The sequence below is a fragment of the Vulpes vulpes genome, chromosome 5, assembly GCF_048418805.1.
Source record: "Vulpes vulpes isolate BD-2025 chromosome 5, VulVul3, whole genome shotgun sequence".
NCBI classification, from domain to species: domain Eukaryota; kingdom Metazoa; phylum Chordata; class Mammalia; order Carnivora; family Canidae; genus Vulpes; species Vulpes vulpes.
The window spans coordinates 128,996,485-129,014,733 of record NC_132784.1 but is presented as its reverse complement, the minus strand read 5'-3'; the positions used below and the strand labels follow the sequence as shown (position 1 = coordinate 129,014,733).

Here is an 18,249-nt window from a genome sequence, read left to right as displayed (position 1 = left end):
GGAAGGAAGGAAGGAAGGAAAGATAGATGATAGATAGATAGATAGATAGATAGATAGATAGATAGATAGTCTTTGGAGTAACATGGACCTGGATTTGAATATCTGCTCAGCACTTAACTGAGAGCATAATTCAGAAAAGTTACTAAATCTTTCTCATAGGGTTGCTGGGGATTAAAGGAGGTACCATACAGGACAGATCTAGCACAGGGTCAACACATCATGGAGTTCTTTCCCATTACAACTAATTGTTTCACTGAGCCATCAAAACTAACTGTAGCATTTAAAAGTCACATTTTACATTGTTCTCCAAACAATAGCAAAATTTCCTTTATTTCGAAAAGCTAAGGATTGTGACTGGGAAAATAATTGAGAATAATAAACCAAAGGATATTTTACCTCCAAGAATTTTCTTTCATTCACATCAGAGCACAGGAAACATTCTAGCATCTAAAGCAACAACTATAGTAATCGTTAATATTCACCAAACCTTGGGAACTTTATGCAAACTACTGATGTATAGAATGTACATATTTCTGAATAAAGTTGTGGGATTATTGTCTCAGTTGTTACTATATAAAGTAATAAGAATTTCTTCCAATTCTCACAACAGCCATATAGCTTCCTACACTCTCCCAATGTGTGGTGGAAAATCTATAACTCAGTGTGAAAAAGAGCTCAAGGATAGGTGTGTTTGGAGCAAAACCTAAGGGAAAACTTGAGGGTGTTGCTCCAAAGGGGAAGATAACAATGAATTACTATAACAGGGGATTTAGGTGAGGTCTTCTGACATCTGATAGGTTTGTTTGTTTGTTTTTTTAAACCACGAACATAATAACACTGAGACAGAAAGTGAGAAGGTCTTTCATGGGTTCTAAAGCAATCTTCCTCCTCAGTCCCTGCCTCTTAAGAAAAGGGGCTGCCACTGCCTCCCCAGTCCTGATTCATGCCCCATCTTGGAGTCCATTCTGATTAGTCACTGGAAATGCCATCCCCATGAACTTATGTGCCTTTGCCTTGGGTTTGCAGGTTGACTATACCTTTTTTTTTTTTTTTTTTTTTTTTGCTCTTTCACTGTTAACTTCTTCAAGTGCCTTTGAATTCCCTCTCTTTCTTTTCAAATGGAAACACCAAAATGAGAATCTCTCAGAATCAACTCTCTTTTACCCCAACACCAGACACAACAGTGCACGTACAGTGCACATACTGTTGCACTGTTGCAAGCAGTCTGGGGTTTTCCTGGAGGAGGCCACTGTCCACTAGTACCCACTAAAAGAAGGAGAGCCCCTGAAATAAATCCTATATAGCTCAACCAATATTCCCTGTATGACTAGCCCAATTCTGGCTTGGACACTGATAAGAAAGACAACAGAGTCTTGTATCTGATAATCAATGAAATCCTCATGTCCAATGAAACCACCTGCTGTCGTGCCTGCTGAGATCTCACAATATCACAAAGTCAGAAGGGACTTGTAAGAAAACCTGAACTCCTTTCTCACTTGAGCAATCACAGCAGACCTTTCTCTGCTCTCTTAATCAAAGGTTCATAAATTCTTGGAACAGGAAGAGCCCTTTGGATGTACATAGCCCAATGCCCACACAACAAATGGGGACATGGGGACTGAAGGATGGCAAATGCCTTGTCCAAAGCTAGTTAACCTCAGAAGTAGGGCTGCACATGCATTTCTGAAGAACATAGAATAGCTTCCAAGAAGATTTTTCTTTCAACATTTCAGAGAAATTGATTTTGTTTTGAAATTTTGGTTTAAATAGGAATCTATTATCTCAAGGGAGATAGATTTGTACAAATTTCTTTTTTATTCCAGGAACAATAATGTTGCTACACAAATTAGCTTCTCATTTTACCTTGTGTGGTAAAGAATCATGTTGCCAAGTCGTAAAAGTAGCTGATTTTAAAAATGGAGAGCACTGTTCACATTTCTTAAGTATATTTCTGTTGGCATATTTGTATTTTTGGTTACTGAAGAGTTTCCTCCTTTAGAAATACAATCCCAAACTACTAACAGAGCAGGTCTGGTGTTTGTGAGAACAGAAGGGCTTTTTCCTTTGATGCAACCTCTGAGCAGTTTCACACACTTGACACCTGGAAATCAAAATCTCTTAATTGACTGAATACTTTTCCTGGTAATGTAGATAAGTAGCTGATTGATCAGTTACTCCCAATCTCTTCATCTTTTTTCTTCTGCTCTTCTTGTTTCTGTTTCCTATCAGCACTTTACAGAAAAATTTATAAAATGTCAGATACTATGAAGCCTATATTCAAGGATTTCCAAGGGAACCAGGTCAAATTGCGAGGTTTTTTTTCTACCTACTGGTCATGCCATGAAGCTCTTGAGAAGGCTGACATTTTTGTAGAGCCTCCAACCAGTGTGATAACTCAGGCTGGATCAAGATATTTGGAGAAGGAACTAAGCTCATAGTAACACCCTCAGGTAAGTAACTTTGTCTTATTTAAACCCTGTGACCGAAGCTTTTTAGAAAGAACAATGTAGTATCACCTTATCATATGGACAGTAATTTTGCAGCCACTGGGCCCTCTATATGGAAACACAACTACTTTGCAAATGGTTTATTTACTTCCGTGTTTGCAAGCAGATTAAAATTCTACTTTTAGAAAATACCTGCACTATAAAATATATTCAGGATTGAAATTAAGATATTTTGAGAACTGTGTCTACTAACCATTACAGTGAGTTATTGGTTCAACATGCTTTTTTTGTAGACAGTCACTTATGTGAGAAACACTTTAACTTCCTCTAGTATTAATACTGCCCCTTTCTTAATGAGTAGTGCTTCTTTCTCTAATAACCTGCAAAATCTGTATGACTGCTTTGATCTCTTTTTAAGTGCAGTGCAAAAAAATTAACTCCTACAGTAAATGACCATAGAAAATCAATAAATCCCACTTATTCTTATTACTATAGCATCTTAGAGGAGAGGCTGAGACTAGTCAAAATTTGGGCTATTGTTATTCTTGTGATATTGCCTAGAGATCATCCATTTTAATGGAATTTGTGAGCTCAGTAAACCATTTCAGCTACAGAATCCATGAAAAGAGTCTTGATGCTTTTACATTTTCATTTGCTCATTTATTGTCTTAGCAAATATTTATTGAAGACAGTTTCTGTGATGGACAATAGAGATAAAAGGGTGAAGAAGACAGTCCCAACACTCAAAAAACTTCTAGACTGGAGGACAGCTACTCTAGATTTTGGTCATTGGGCCCCAAATTTTTCAGCTTGTGACTGCCAGAGACACAGAACATCTTAGATTCATGAGCTCTTTTGTGTTCTTCATTTATGTAACACCTATTGCTCATAAAATTCATATATTTGTCGGAAGAATTTGATAAAATGGCCTGAAATCATCCCAGTAGAGGGAATAATAATAATAGCTAGGATTTGTTAAGGGCCAGATACCATGCTGACTAGTCTAGTGCATTATTTCATTCAACTGCCCTATACAAAAAATCCTCTTGATCTGTTTCACAGATAGGCAAACTGAGGTTTGGAGAATTTCATTTATTTGCCTAAAGTCATGGCTGGTTACTCTGGCAAAGACTGGGATCCAAGAGAGACTTGTCCACTCCAAAAAGCATGGCCTCAACCATTATGTGTTATGAGAAACATTAGGCCGTATTTTTTTTTAAGATTTTAAGAGAGAAAGAGGGAAAGAGAGTGCACATCATTTAGTAAGTAGCAGAGGGGAGGGAGAGGGGGAGGAGAAAGAATCTGAAGCAGACTCCATACTGAGTGAGGAGCCCAACATGGGACTCTATCCTAGGACCAGGAGATCATGACCTGAGCAGAAACCAAGAGTGGGATACTTAACCGATTGAGCCACCCAAGTGCCCTAGGCCATATTTTTATATTCTGATTGTGTAGCCTGACATTTTAAGTAGACTCTTCACCAGAATGCTTAACTAGTAATAGCTCATAATTTGTATTACTATTCATGTGGAAAAGAATGCTTCTACTTCTAATCATGGCATTAAAATTGCTTCTCTTCTCCACAAAAGATCAAGCAAGTAATGTTGAATATGCATTTATTAAAATTTCTTTTTTTTTTAATTTTTATATTGGAGTTCAATTGGCCAAGCATATAGCATAACACCCAGTGCTCATCCCACCAAGTGCCCCCCTCAGTGCCCATCACCCAGTCACCTCAGCCCCCTTGCCCACTTCCCCTTCCACTACCCCTTGTTCATTTCCCAGAGTTAGGTGTCTCTCATGTTTTGTCACCCTCACTGATATTTCTACTCATTTTCTCTCCTTTCCCTTTATTCCCTTTCACTAATTTTTATATTCTCCAAATGAATGAGACCATATAATGTTTGTCCTTTTCCGATTGACTTATTTCACTCAACATAATTCTTAGGGTATTTCTAAAGGACAAATCCTTCTGACACCAATGCATTCAGTCTTCTTTCTGTATTGGCATCAAACTGACTGGAAATATTGAAGCTGACAAAAGGATGGGAGCAGTTGCACTGCATGCAGAACTCAGCTACATAACTCAAAGTTGCCTTTGCACTCATGCTAGAACAACTTCAGAAAGACCAAATCAAATAGGATCCTTTGATGGGCAGCTCGGAATTTTACCCTGGAATCAATATCCTGGAAACTGTTACAGCAATTTCAAGTTCAAAGGAACAGTCTTTCAGGATTAAATAGGTTAAAAGAGATCATCATTATGATTTCAGACTCTATAACAACTCATCAGGTCTTTTATCAGTGGGGATTAGATTCTGGAAAGAACTCACTTTACAATCAAACCAGATATCCACCCCTCAATACATAGAGATAAAATAATCCTGTAAAAATATTGATTATTAATTTATTAAATACTCAAATACATTATTTCTATTTTTCTTCTTTGAAAATTAAATAAATAATAACTATAAATTATATTCTAGTAAAAGAACCGATATTATAGAAGAAAACCCATTAAGGGAAGAGATTAAACATTCAGGAAAATAGTCAGAAATTCAGACTCTCCAACTGTGAGTAAGATGAGATGTGAGTAAGATGAGAAAGATGGAACCAAGCTGCCCAGGGAGAGAGGGGTCAGTTCATCAATTCATATCTAATGTGGTTTTGCTTGAGCTTCATCTTTGTTTAAAATTAGCAGAATTTGGGGGTCCTCGGTGGCTCAGTCGGTTAAGTGTCCAACTCTTGATGTGGTCTCAGGTCATGATCTCAGGGTCTTGAGACAATTGATTTCCTTGCCTGTTGGTCATGCCTCTCTCCCTGTCCCTCTGCTCCAACTCCCTGCTCTCACTCTTTCTCTCTCTCACTTTCTCTCTCTCTCTCTCTCTCTCTCTCTCTCTCTCTCAAAAAAACAAAAAACACATTAGCAGAGTCCTTTTTTATAAATTTATATAAATATTGAAAAAACATGGGCACAATTTTAAAAGAGGCACAAAAGGAGTTTTTTTGGAAAAGCCTTTTAGACAGTGAGTGGGTATGGCTGGAACAGCAACAAAGTGATGGGTCCTGGCACACAGCTCAGGGTTACAAGTAAATTTTCTTTACATTCTTCCCTATAAGGTAGGGAGGGGAGGCAAATAATACAGGGGCTGCAGGCTAGGTGCTGGTGCTGGCTCAGAATTCTAGGATTCGATTCCAGTTTGGTCACAGGTAGTAGCATGATCCTTGGAGAAGCTGGTGACTTCATCCCAGTCCTTGGAAGTAGTTGCTGCCTGAGCAAGCTTGGAGGACATTAATTAACAAGGAGATAACTAGCTAGAGCAACTGCGGGTCCCTCAGAGGAGGAAATGTTAGGTGTGCTTGGGATTTCTGCATTGAAAGTTTTGTAAAGAAGATTGTATATCTTATTCATGTGATTCGAAAAATAACCAATGGAAAAGAATGAACAAAAATTGTTAAACTTTCATTCAGTTAGAGGACGATTACTATCAACTATCAAAATATTTAACTATGCCACGTATTCAAGAATATGCTAGGGTTTTTTCCCCCCTTAATCTTGGTCTAGTAAATTGGTTCATTCTTCATTAGCTTTAAAGATGAACTTTGCCTGCATGAGGGTTAAGATCTTAGAAGGATGTTTCTAGAGTACTAGGTCTAGTCAAAAGTTTTCAAAGAATCTTCATAAAGGCAATAAAACACTGAAAAAAATGAAAGACATATATTTAGTTTTCCTTAGTAGTTGTGATCAGGGGCACACATGAATTCACAAATTGAAAAGGAAGTTTCTGCTGCTCTTTTTTCCAACTGACTACATAGTCAATGTAAATTCTAGCAATCAAGTTTAATAACGGTGGCACAGTTATAATTCATGAGGACCTCAAAAAATGTTTTTGAGGACAGTATCGTGCAGAGAAAAATATGGACTGTGAATCTAGATCTATCACTTTTTGTATAATCATCCTTTAGTAAATAAATTTTGATTAACTGGCTATTGCTTTCTTAAAATTATTAAAATAATATATGCTTATTATGAAAAAATTGTAAAAAGGAAAAAATAAAGAAAAATTAAAATTTTATAGTGACACTGTTATAGTTAATATTTTGGCTTTCCATATATTCATTTATCAATGTAACAATAATCTCAAGTGAATGGTGATAGGAGTGTATGAAATTAAATATAGAAATAGCTATCATAAAAAACAGGACATGATCAGTGATAAATAATGTCTATTCTCCAGAATTCAAATGAACACCACTGGAAATTTTTATGAAAGCAAGAGTACAGAAAAATATATTTATTACAGGTCACTTTAGAACAAATGGTCTAATTTGTGGAATACTTCAATTTCTAATATTAATTGTCACCTGCTTCTAAAAATGATGAGAGTGTGGGGGTGCCTGGGTGGCTCAGTTGGTTGAGCATCTGACTCTTGACTCTTGATTTCAGTTTGGGTCATGGTCTCAGGGTCATAGGACCAAGCCCTGCATCAAGCCGCCTGTCCAGCCACAGGTCAAGCCCCATGGTTGGCTTCACACTCAGCGAGAGTCTGCTTATCTCCCTCTTTCTTCCCTGCTCAAGCACTCTACTTCTGTCTCCAAAATAAATAAATAAATAAATATTAGAAAAAAATTTAAAATGATGAGAATATAATAAGTATTGTCTCAAATATTGTTACCCTGAATATAAGGTGGTCTCTCATTTTTCAGTGGAAATGTCCAGACATAAAGGAAAAAAGGAAGAGGTTTTACAACTTGAATATATAAACTTATAGTCATATGGATAAAAGTCAAATATTCACTCACATATTTAATATCTTAATTGAATTAACCTACAAAGTTAAAAATTATATCAAACATCAGTTGAGAAATGCTACTTTTTTTGTTTGTTTTCACTAAATTTCATTAAAAACTTCTGTTCAGGCTCTCCAATGCATCTAAAACATCTACTTTAGAACAAATTTCTGAGTTGTCTCAGAGTCTGAGTGTCTGTTTTTGGATAACCTTATGATAAGGTCACCGGATATACTATTTGAATATAAAATTACCCACTTAAAAATTTTTTGAAAAATATTTTTTCATTTACTCTGGTATTGTATATTTTGCAGTGCAAGCATAATGTGTAGAGACGTTTGTTCCAAGTAATATTTACCAAATCCATATTAAACTTCCTTATCGTCCTTTAGTAGAACAACCTCTAAAACTAGCACTGAGATTTTTCAGGTTGTTATCTTGTCAAGTAGTATTGTTTGATCAAAGTTGAGCATTAGAAGTGCCTCTTTAAAGTGAGAGATTGCCCAAGGAAACATAAGGCAACCCTATTGAGGGATAATTGGGAGAACAAAAGACTTGCCTTATGCCCTGGCATTTCAGTGTGTCGAATTCTGTATGTTTTGCATCTATATTGCAGTGTGGAATTTGCAAACATCTCCTATTTTTCACAATATCTTCAAGGTAGACTTTAAACCACCAAGCTCTGGGGCAGAAAAAGAAACAAGCTTTAATGCACAAACTATTTCTTATTTATTTAAACTACTTCCAAAATCTATTTGTGAAGAGTTAAAATGAAATACACAAGTAGAGTTAGACCATAAAATGAAAATAGATCAAAAGCACTAAGGAAATCAGATAAAAAAAAGACCTGTGATTATCTAGCAAGAAACACAGGGTAAAATTTTATGTTCAAAGATAGGAGGTAAATGTGGTGGAGTACATACTTTATATTACCTGAGAAAATGAAGCACACCAAATATTCAAATTTGTTATGTCTTTCCCACCAAAAAAATTAGAAAAAGACTTCAATGTATGAGTCTCTTAGGAGGAAATGTGAAGTGAAACAGTGGGCATTGGCTTCCACAGCCATTTTATAAAATGGAAGAAATGGTCTTTAAACAGTGCATTTCATGCTACCACTGCATCATTACCATGGGCACCATGACTTTTAATGTATTCACAGATGGTGACCTCCAGCAGACATGGTTAGACATCAACAAGTCTGGCCCTCATGCTCATAGTTATCAGAAAAAGTTTAAATTTTTTAACTATAGTTAGAACTTTAAATAAATTTAGGAATGTCATAAATTTGAAATGCATATTTAAATATGAAACTGCTCTAATTATTTACTTAATAAAAGAAAAATAACAGAAAAATAGAGAACAATTAAATCAACATTAATATGGAGGTTTGAAATATCACACTTGCACTTGAAAATGTAGTTGATATTTGGTAAACTTAAATAGAATTCACACTGTGCATCTTAATAAAATATAAATAACTCAGACAATTTAACTCCAATGTACTTTGTGATTATGCAAATGAATGTGTATAAATATATTGGACAGGTTTATCTTGGAATCTAGTTTCTAATTTATGCATCATAAAAATTATTTTGGCCATAAAAATAACTGTTAATAAGTTTAAAAAAGAATGTTGAAGGAAAAACCATGTTATATTACTATCCAAAATATACCACTAATATACCACTAACCATATATAATCAAGTGCACTATTTTAATGCTCAGCTAATATTCCATTGAGAAAATTGTGGAAGTTCAAGATTCATTTTATGCTGGAAAGAATAAAATATCAAGAATCTAACTAAAGAAAAGTAACAGGATGTAAAATCAATGTGTTACCATCCAGAAACTTTTTGATTTCATCATTTGATTTTCAATTTCTTTACAATAATGAATCAGAAGTATTCCTATTAAAAAAAAAAACACCAAAGTTTCTAATATGAAAATTAGATTACTTAATATGTTGACTAGAGGCTAACATTATGTGAATATCATGCACAATTGAAAAACTAATCTCCTTTATCTAACATGCTTTTTACATTAAAAATAAAGTATATGGTTGGATAAATATACAGTATCTTACTATTATAATCAATAAAATACTATTTGCAATCCAAGCAAGATGTATAAACTTAAAATAGTACCTTATGGCCTAATTCTGTTTATAGAATGAATAAATTTCATCATTTGTTTACTGATCAGGAGCTTTGCTACACGGGGAGAAATTCTCAAGATTTTTTCCTTATATATATATATATAATATCTTAGATATAATCTTAATATATTATATATTAGAGTGTGTATATATATATATATATGAGTATCACAAGCCACCCCCCAAAATAATTTTTTCCTTTTCTTGTCATACGAGAAATTTAACTCCTCTTTTCTAAGGAAATTGCCCATTGATATACTAAACTAACTCCAAACTAGCCCAAAGTGAATATTAGTGAAACACTTGAGTTTCAGGTGGAAATAAATTTTAGAAGGGTTCTAACATTTATTTTAATCATTAATAGTAAATGTAGAATCAAGTAACATACCAGTGTTCAAGTGACATGTCCTTTAAAACTAATGATATTTTGTTATATATTTTGACATTATGTTTGCAACAAACTCTAGAACCATACACCTAATATTACACCAGTTATATATTTATTATATTCAGCAGGTGAAATCACAGATACTGTGGCATTCTAAAAAAACATTTATTTCACTCAGCATAATACATGAAATAAATGTTTTTTTAGAATGCCACAGTATCTGTGATTTCACCTGCTGAATATAATAAATATATAAGTCAATCGGAGAAGGACAAGCAGTGTATGTTCTCATTCATTTGGGGAATATAAATAATAGTGAAAGGGAATATAAAGGAAGGGAGAAGAAATGTTGGGAAATATCAGGAAGGGAGACAGAACATAAAGACTCCTAACTCGGGGAAACGAACTAGGGGTGGTGGAGGGGGAGGAGGGCGGGTGTTGGAGGGGAATGGGTGACGGGCACTGAGGTGGACACTTGACGGGATGAGCACTGGGTGTTTTTCTGTATGTTGGTAAATTGAACACCAATAAAAATTAATTAAAAAATAAAAAATAAAAAATAAATAAATAAATAAATAAATAAATAAATAAACATTTATCAGCTGTCAAGGGCAGATTCGACTTTATTTTTTTTTTAATTTTTTTTTTAATTTTTATTTATTTATGATAGTCACAGAGAGAGAGAGAGAGAGGCAGAGACACAGGCAGAGGGAGAAGCAGGCTCCATGCACCGGGAGCCCGATGTGGGATTCGATCCCGGGTCTCCAGGATCGCGCCCTGGGCCAAAGGCAGGCGCCAAACCGCTGCGCCACCCAGGGATCCCCCAGATTCGACTTTAAAGGGAGACTCAGAGTCAAATTTGGCATCTTCTTAGTCACACATAAGTTTAAAATGATATTCCAATATAAAATTTGCTTTCAGTGAACATTTTCCAAAGCAAAATAAAATTCTGATATGTGTCCTTACTTAACAAGGTTAATATATAAGTATTTCTGAAAAGAATGTTTTCTAATAGCAGTTTTGGAAATATTGCTCCTTTGCTTCTAAATATGAGGCACTGTAAATAATTGGGAGGTGCAGCTTTAAACATTAATCTACTCAAAATCCTCAAGTGGTTCAGATATGAGATTGAAATGTTTTGAAATCAGAAATCAAGTAGGAGACCTCCATCACTTCAGCAGTGTGCATAGGATCCATATTTGAATATTTAAAGGTCAACTTGATAGAGTGTCAAGTACACACGGAAATAGATTCCCATTCAAAAAGTGAGTGTGTATTGTTTCCAAAAAATCTCACATTTCAATCCAGACTCTGCTACTGGACAAGTTACATGACTTCTTGAACATGTTTTCCCATTGAAAATAAGAACACTTAGTATCTCCTATCCCATTGTGGATGAAAGACTATAGTAAGCACTAATTCTATGGCAAATTTCCTCTTGTGCTTGGTGGTTTCAAACCACATAATGCTTGTGTTGCTCTAATAATGTTTTAATTGCTGTTACACCTCTCCACAGATAGAAACCTTAATGTAGGCACTTCCCCCAAGCCTACAATTTTTCTTCCCTCAATTGCTGAAACAACACTCCAGAATGCTGGAACATATCTTTGTCTTCTTGAGAATTTTTTCCCTGATGTTATCAAGATAGACTGGAAAGAAAAGAATGGCAAAACAGTTCTGAAATCCCAGCAGGGAGACACCATAAAGACTTATGACACATACATGAAATTCAGCTGGCTGACCGTGACTGGAGTGTCAGTGAATAAAGAATACAAATGTATCATCAAACATGAGAGGAATAAAGGAGGAGTTGAACAAGAGATTCTATTTCCTTCACAGAAAAAAGGTATGTATATGCATATATAAACACAACCTTCCATACCCTTTTTCCCAAGGAAATATCCCACCTTTTCTGTCAGATATTAATGAAAAAAAATGAAACTTTTCTTTAATGCTTTTACGTTTAATGGTAGCATAGATGTTCTGTTATTTCCCCCATAGAATCAAAGTAGAATGGGCTTTGGAAAATACAGAGAAAAAGAAAAAGACTAATTTCCTTAGCCTTTCTCAGCCTCAGTTTCATCATCCGAAACATGAAAGTCATCACAATGATGTTTTTAAAGTCATTGTATGAATTAAACGAAATAATACACATGAAAGCACCTAGCAATATCACACACAAGAGATGCTCTAGAAGAGAACCATCTTTAATGATCTCACTTGATCAGGAAATAAAGACAATTATACATCTTTCAGGGATGTTCTACTCAGTAGTCAAGGTGCTTCTCACTTTAATTTTGCTCTATTCAAAATATAACTCATTAACAATGAGATATAGGCTACAATAATATGGTTGCTGAGGTGTTAGTACGGTCTTGGATTTCTCAGTTTTGAATTTTATATACCACCCTAAGGTGAAATTTGGTAAGTAAAGATTGGGTGAAGCTAACGTGTACAAACATTCATCCATTCTACACATGAATATATTCTTTACCATTGGTAAATGCTGCTCAGCAAACATTTCTTGCAGTTCTAGCATGTGCCAGGCCTGGGAGGGATGCAGGATGAACTACTCTCCCAAGGAGGATCACTACAGTAGAGAGAATACACTTTTCCTAATCACTCAGGGTCACTTGTGATTCAGGCATTGTGACCCAAATTAATCTCATTGGTGCAGATACTGGATATATTTCCACAGTGTGGGCAGATGGATGTGCCCTGGTCTCGCTGTGATCTAGTAACCTCTAGACTGAAAAGTCAAGTCCTGAGCAGGAACATCAAAGACCAAAGCTCCAGAGGGCCCATAAGAAGGAACCAGTTAGAGCTTTTCCCTGTGTTTCACAAGCCCTTGGGAACCAATGGGGAACAAACACTTAACAAAACATGCAAAGACCTTTGCTGTGTACCTATGAATTGCTAAACTAAATCTTTATCTTCTTGGATCCTTCATTTTTCCAATGATCAAATTAGAGTGGATCACTTATCTTTGCTTTGTCTGGCATGTGATGAATAGAAAGTGTAATGTCAGTGAAAATGCTTGGTTTTGAAACATGACACAGATACATTCATTCTTTTGTTTAAAGTATTAATGTATATCCTATCCTAAATAAAACTGAGTTTACAAACAACCCTAATTTTTTATTTCTATAGTTAAGAAACAGGAGACAAATGAACGAAGCACAAGTTTAATGTAACCACTGGGCTGTAGTCCTTTAGGGATTGATTGTTATAGTGATCAAAGTAAAAATATACTATAGTAAATTCCATGGTGATTAGAAAAAAGGGAGAAATTCTTGTATATGATGTATTTTACCTGAGAATTAATTCCTAGAAGGAATATCTTCCAAGATCTTCTCATAGGAACAAAGTTAATGAGGGCATTTCTGTTAATGCCTTTCGTCAGCAAATTTCTAATGCTCTTTCTTGTAAGTTTTTTGTTTGTTCTTTTTGCTTTTGATGAAAGCTAAAAATATATAGTACATGGAAGCCCAAATCCATGAAGTGATCTCAAAGGGAGAAAACTAATCTGATCCAAGTTTTAAGCAAACTTAATTGAGAAAGAGAACTTAGCCTACACCACACAGATTTTGATGTGAGAGATTGCTACCTTAATGTTTTTCAATCGATCAATGCATGGTGATGGATGTTCATTTCCCTTTTAATGAGCAAAGCCACTGTATGAAAAAGAAAGAGACTTTTAAGACACTTAATAGTCAATTCCTGAAGATATTTTAACATCTAAACCTGACTAGATGAACATTTTTATTTTTTGGATTTACCCCAAAGCCTATAGCTCAGATTTATTTTTTAAGAGTGTACCAAAATAAGATTGTGTGGAGTGAATAATGTGCACAACAGAACCATATCTGTGTGGACAAGGACACATTGAGCAGAGAAAAGATAAATCAAAATCAGTTGAGACTTTCTTCCTCCATCCAACAGTCAATGATCTTTTTAAGGATTCTTGTCTTTGTATGCATGTTGGGTTTTTGTTTTCGTGTTTTTTTTTTTTTTTTACACTGTAGAGAAATACAACCTTCAACTCAGTTTTATATATTCAGAAAACTATCATTATTTCTTGGCCAATCATTCTATCCCTGGAAAGATGTGCATGAAATGCTGAACTTCTGTAATAAAAAGGTCATTTGCTAACTGTAAGAGATGATGTCTGAGAGTCCACAACGGTGGAGTTATGTATGATTTGTATGGATTGTTTTACAAGGTACTTTCCACACACTCTAGCTCATCTAAACCCTCACAATGGTCCTTTGAGTGCTGCCTTTGCCGGTCACTGGTAAGACTCCCAATAAGTTACTTAGACACTATAAACTTTACTTTTTTGAGTCTAACATGGGGTCCTCCAAAATACAGTTTACATCCATGTCATTGGGGGATCAGATGATGTAATACATGTGAACCTTTCACAAAGTGCCTGGCACAGGAAAATCACTCGATAGATACAGGTTATCATTAGTATCATTATCATGTCTACAAATACCACCACTCCAGAAAATCATGTGCAGGAGCTGAGGATACTGGGAACATGCATGATTTGGAAATATCAGGCTGCTTTCTTTTGCTAAGGTGGGGAATTTACCTAATCCAGACTCCTTCTGATTTATAAGATTGTACTGTGGATTCCAGGGTTGGATGAATTCATTTTGGTAGCAATCCTTCATGTCAGCAGTGCGTGCTGAGGACTGAACGGTATCCACTGTTTCTGGCTATTTTTCCTTTCAATAAGTATTTTTAGAACACCTTCTTTGCAGCAGGCACTGGACTGGGAGCTATGAGCACAGACAGAAAACAAGTCTTAGATATTGCCCTTAGATATTAAAGATAAAATGAATCATTCATGAACTTCAACATCTTCATGTGCAGAAATACAATATATGAATTGATCTACTGAACTACACAGATCAGACCAATCATTTCTGGAATCATGGGGCTCATATTAGTAAAGGCTCTATACTCCGGGTTGACAAATTCTATCTGTTGTCTATCTATCCATCTATCCACAACACAGACATATTAAAAATAATGGATATGAACCATTGAATCATACTTGCTCTTATTTCTTTTAGAGCTCACTGCTATTACCTCCACAAAACCTTCTATGAGATATGAAAATGGTAAGTTTTTGTCTATGTTTGCCTTTATGTTACACTACAGCCTTTTTTTCCTCCTGATCAACTTGACATTTAAACTTCCCTGGTGTCAGGGTGAAATATCAGAATGGCTGGATCTTGCAAAATAGACTGAATCATATTTTAAATCAATTCGTCATTTCTCAGGAGTCATCTTTGCAAAGTAAATGCTGGTTTGGGTGTGAAAGAAATATAAATTAGGAGTTCAGTGATGTGATCTGAATTCTTGCAGCAATGGACTTCATATATTTCTGTGGCCTTTGTTTCTACTGATTGAGGAAAACATGATATCAGGTTGTTTCTAGAGGTTTTTTAATAAGTCTTTATTCTTGCTGGTAGTTAATAACATGAACTGACACTGAAGTTCTTGTACAAAAGGCATTGTGCTGCACTGTGAGTGCATTTTGTTTAATTCTCTTAATACTCACTATGAAGGATTTTATTCTTATTTTACACACGAAGACAGTGAGCTAAAATTAGTTAAGTCCCTTGCACCACGTCACACAGTGAGATCTGGGGCTTCAACCCAGACTGAGCCAACAATTCATACACTTACTCAGTTTTCTATTCTTCTTCTAAGCTTTTGTCATAGAGTATGAGATCCCAAAGCCAAGGCACTGAGACAGATACACATATGGAGAGGGGTCAGTACAGAGTTTCAAATGCCATAGACTGGACATTAACCCCAGTCTTTTAATTATTAGTTGCATGGATATGAGTATAGTAGTTACATTTCCTGAGCCAATCAGGAATAATAGGAATAACACCTCACTCAGTTATTGAAGATATAATGTCACATATGTGGAATATCTATCATAGGGTATATCATTTAGCTGACACATTGTAAGTACTAGTTTCTGGCCTTTTCTTCTAAAATATGTACCAAGAAAGCACAAGGAACTTTGGCTCTTGTCCTGCTTATCTGCTCTCCATGTCCAATATCAAGGGGCCTCTAGACCTTAGCTAACATGTTACTTGACCAAGGACAAGAAATTATGAGTACAACACCACTCGAGGTCCTTTTCCATGAAGGGCTAATGATTCCGGAATTCTGAATATTTGGAGATAAACATGTAAAACAATATTCCACAGGAACAGACTCAGCCTGGTGGCTCCTTGAGTAGCTAATCTGGCCCAACATCTCTGGCATTATTTCTTGGTATCATATTTTTCCTGCAAAACCTCAAAGGATAGTAAATGGATAGGATATAGGATAATAAACTATCCTATAACATCATAGCTACAATTAAGGTATTCAGTAAAGACAAAGGAGTGACCTCCTCAAGTTGCAGAGAATTTGGATTAGCACCATTCTTGCACTTTATTTTATTATTTTTTAAATTTTTAATTTAAATTCCAGTTATCATACAGCGTAGTATTAATTTAAGGTTTAAAATATAGAGATTTATCACTTCCATACATCACCTAGTATTCATCACAACTAACCCTCTTACTGAAACCTCCTACCTACTCTACTGCAGCACAACCACATTTCCATTGATTGTTCCCCTAAAAGGAATCTCAGCAATGTATAAGGTATAATAGCTAAGATGCTTCCAAATTAGCAATCCATCTTTATATTGATGCTTAACTCTTTGTTGTCAGGGGTATTTATTACACGTGGACGTACAGAAATACAGAGTAAGTAAGAATGTGTTCTCGAACATCATGTGCTGGGATTAAAATCTTGCTTGTGGTACTTACTAATTGTATGACATCAGGCAACTTAGTTCTCTGTCCTCAATTTATTTGTAAGATGGCAATGAAAATAATAATCTCCAAGGTTGAAAAATTAGAGAGTGAGACAAACATAAGGGACTCCTAACTCTGGGAAACAAAGGTTGCAGAAGGGGAGGTGGGTAAGGGAATGAGGTAACTGGATGAGGAGCACTGAGGAGGACACTTGACGGGATAAGTGCTGAGTGTTATACTATATGTTGGCATGTAGTATAAGCCGTATATGAATTTAAATGCCATATATGAAATTAAATTTAAAAATGTAAAATTAATATTGAAGCTTTGCCTACAAACCTCTCAAATGAAAGGCCTGGCATTTAGTTAGTGGTTAAGGCATATTAGCTATGTTGTTATTTACAGATGTGGTGGGGGGGGAAGAAATGGTAAAAGCTATTTTTAACCAATTTTTTTTCAGGCTAACTCATTTATCTAAGACATATCCTTACTTTTTAATACTTTAGAATGTTCTCAGTGAGCTTCTCAGAGGTTGTTTATTGACTCGACCTGCAAGCTGGATTCTGAGTTATTTGGTATTGATGGTGGTGGTAGTATTGATGATGTAGACATTTACTGTTGGGTTGTGCTGATGTGAGAGGTCCTTTCAATCTAGATCATCAGAAATGTATAATGTGAGCCCCTCCCCCACTAATAAGCCCTAGTCTTCAAAAGAACAGGTGAAACTAATTAGTGACTTCTTTTAGACGTCCTGCAGCTGCAGCTCATGAACACCTCTGCCTACTACATCTACCTCCTCCTCCTCCTCAAGAGCCTGGTCTACTCTGTCATCATCACCTTCTATCTGCTTGGGAGACCAGAATTCTGTGGCAATGGGAAGAGTTCCTAACACACGGTGACACCAAAGGTCCCCTTTTTCTCCATTGGCTATTGTGGCAAAAAGTGTCTGCTGAGGATCTAGTGCAGCTTTCTCTCTGAGATTGGATTATTTCAGTTCAAATGTGTCTTTTCCTATTGAGAAATTATTGCAGAATAGGTTTACAAACCACTGGGCAAACAGAAACTTTCACTCTGTAGCAAGAACAAAATCTGTCATGACTCAGGGGCGGGGCCAGGGGGCCATCCCTAGGGGCTTCAGCGCTGCTCTCTCCTCGATGTCCAGCAGCAGCTCAGCCAGCCAGTACCCATACCTCAGAATTCAGCCAATACACAGCTTCCAGCTACATCTCCAAAGGGTCTTTAACCAGATAATTGCTTCAAATCCTTTTATTTTACACATTGGGAAGCTGGCATCTTTGCTACCTCTACTATTTTTGAAAAGAAGCATAATAAAAACAATCAAAAGTCTACTTTTGCATCTGTGTTCTTTCATTTGGTGCAATCTAACTGAGATTCTGAGGTAAGGGACAACATGACAACTGAGTTTTCAAAATCAGCAGTGGTTGTAATAATGGTCAATTCCAAATTTCTAATTCTTTCCCTGACATAGTCCTTATTATGACTTCTTTGAGGCACTGGCACCTGAGAGCCACAGCCAGTGATGGTGCCCAGGTTATTTCTCCTTCAACGGTCAGCTGATTCAGACCCATTTCATTTATGACACTCTAGTGGCAACAGTATAACATA

General features: G+C 35.9%; 1 protein-coding gene across 1 annotated transcript in view; it reads left to right on the top strand.

Annotated features, from left to right (window-relative positions):
* Window positions 1–18,016, top strand: part of LOC112908574 (uncharacterized) — a 41,667-nt gene extending 23,651 nt beyond the window's left edge. Inside the window, exons 4-7 of the mRNA XM_072760175.1 lie at window positions 5,475–5,537; window positions 11,301–11,630; window positions 14,869–14,916; window positions 17,370–18,016. Of these exons, the coding sequence (XP_072616276.1) occupies window positions 5,475–5,537; window positions 11,301–11,630; window positions 14,869–14,916; window positions 17,370–17,512 (584 nt within the window). The 3' untranslated portion in view covers window positions 17,513–18,016. The remainder of the gene's footprint in view (window positions 1–5,474; window positions 5,538–11,300; window positions 11,631–14,868; window positions 14,917–17,369) is intronic.
* Window positions 18,017–18,249: the final 233 nt, after the last annotated feature.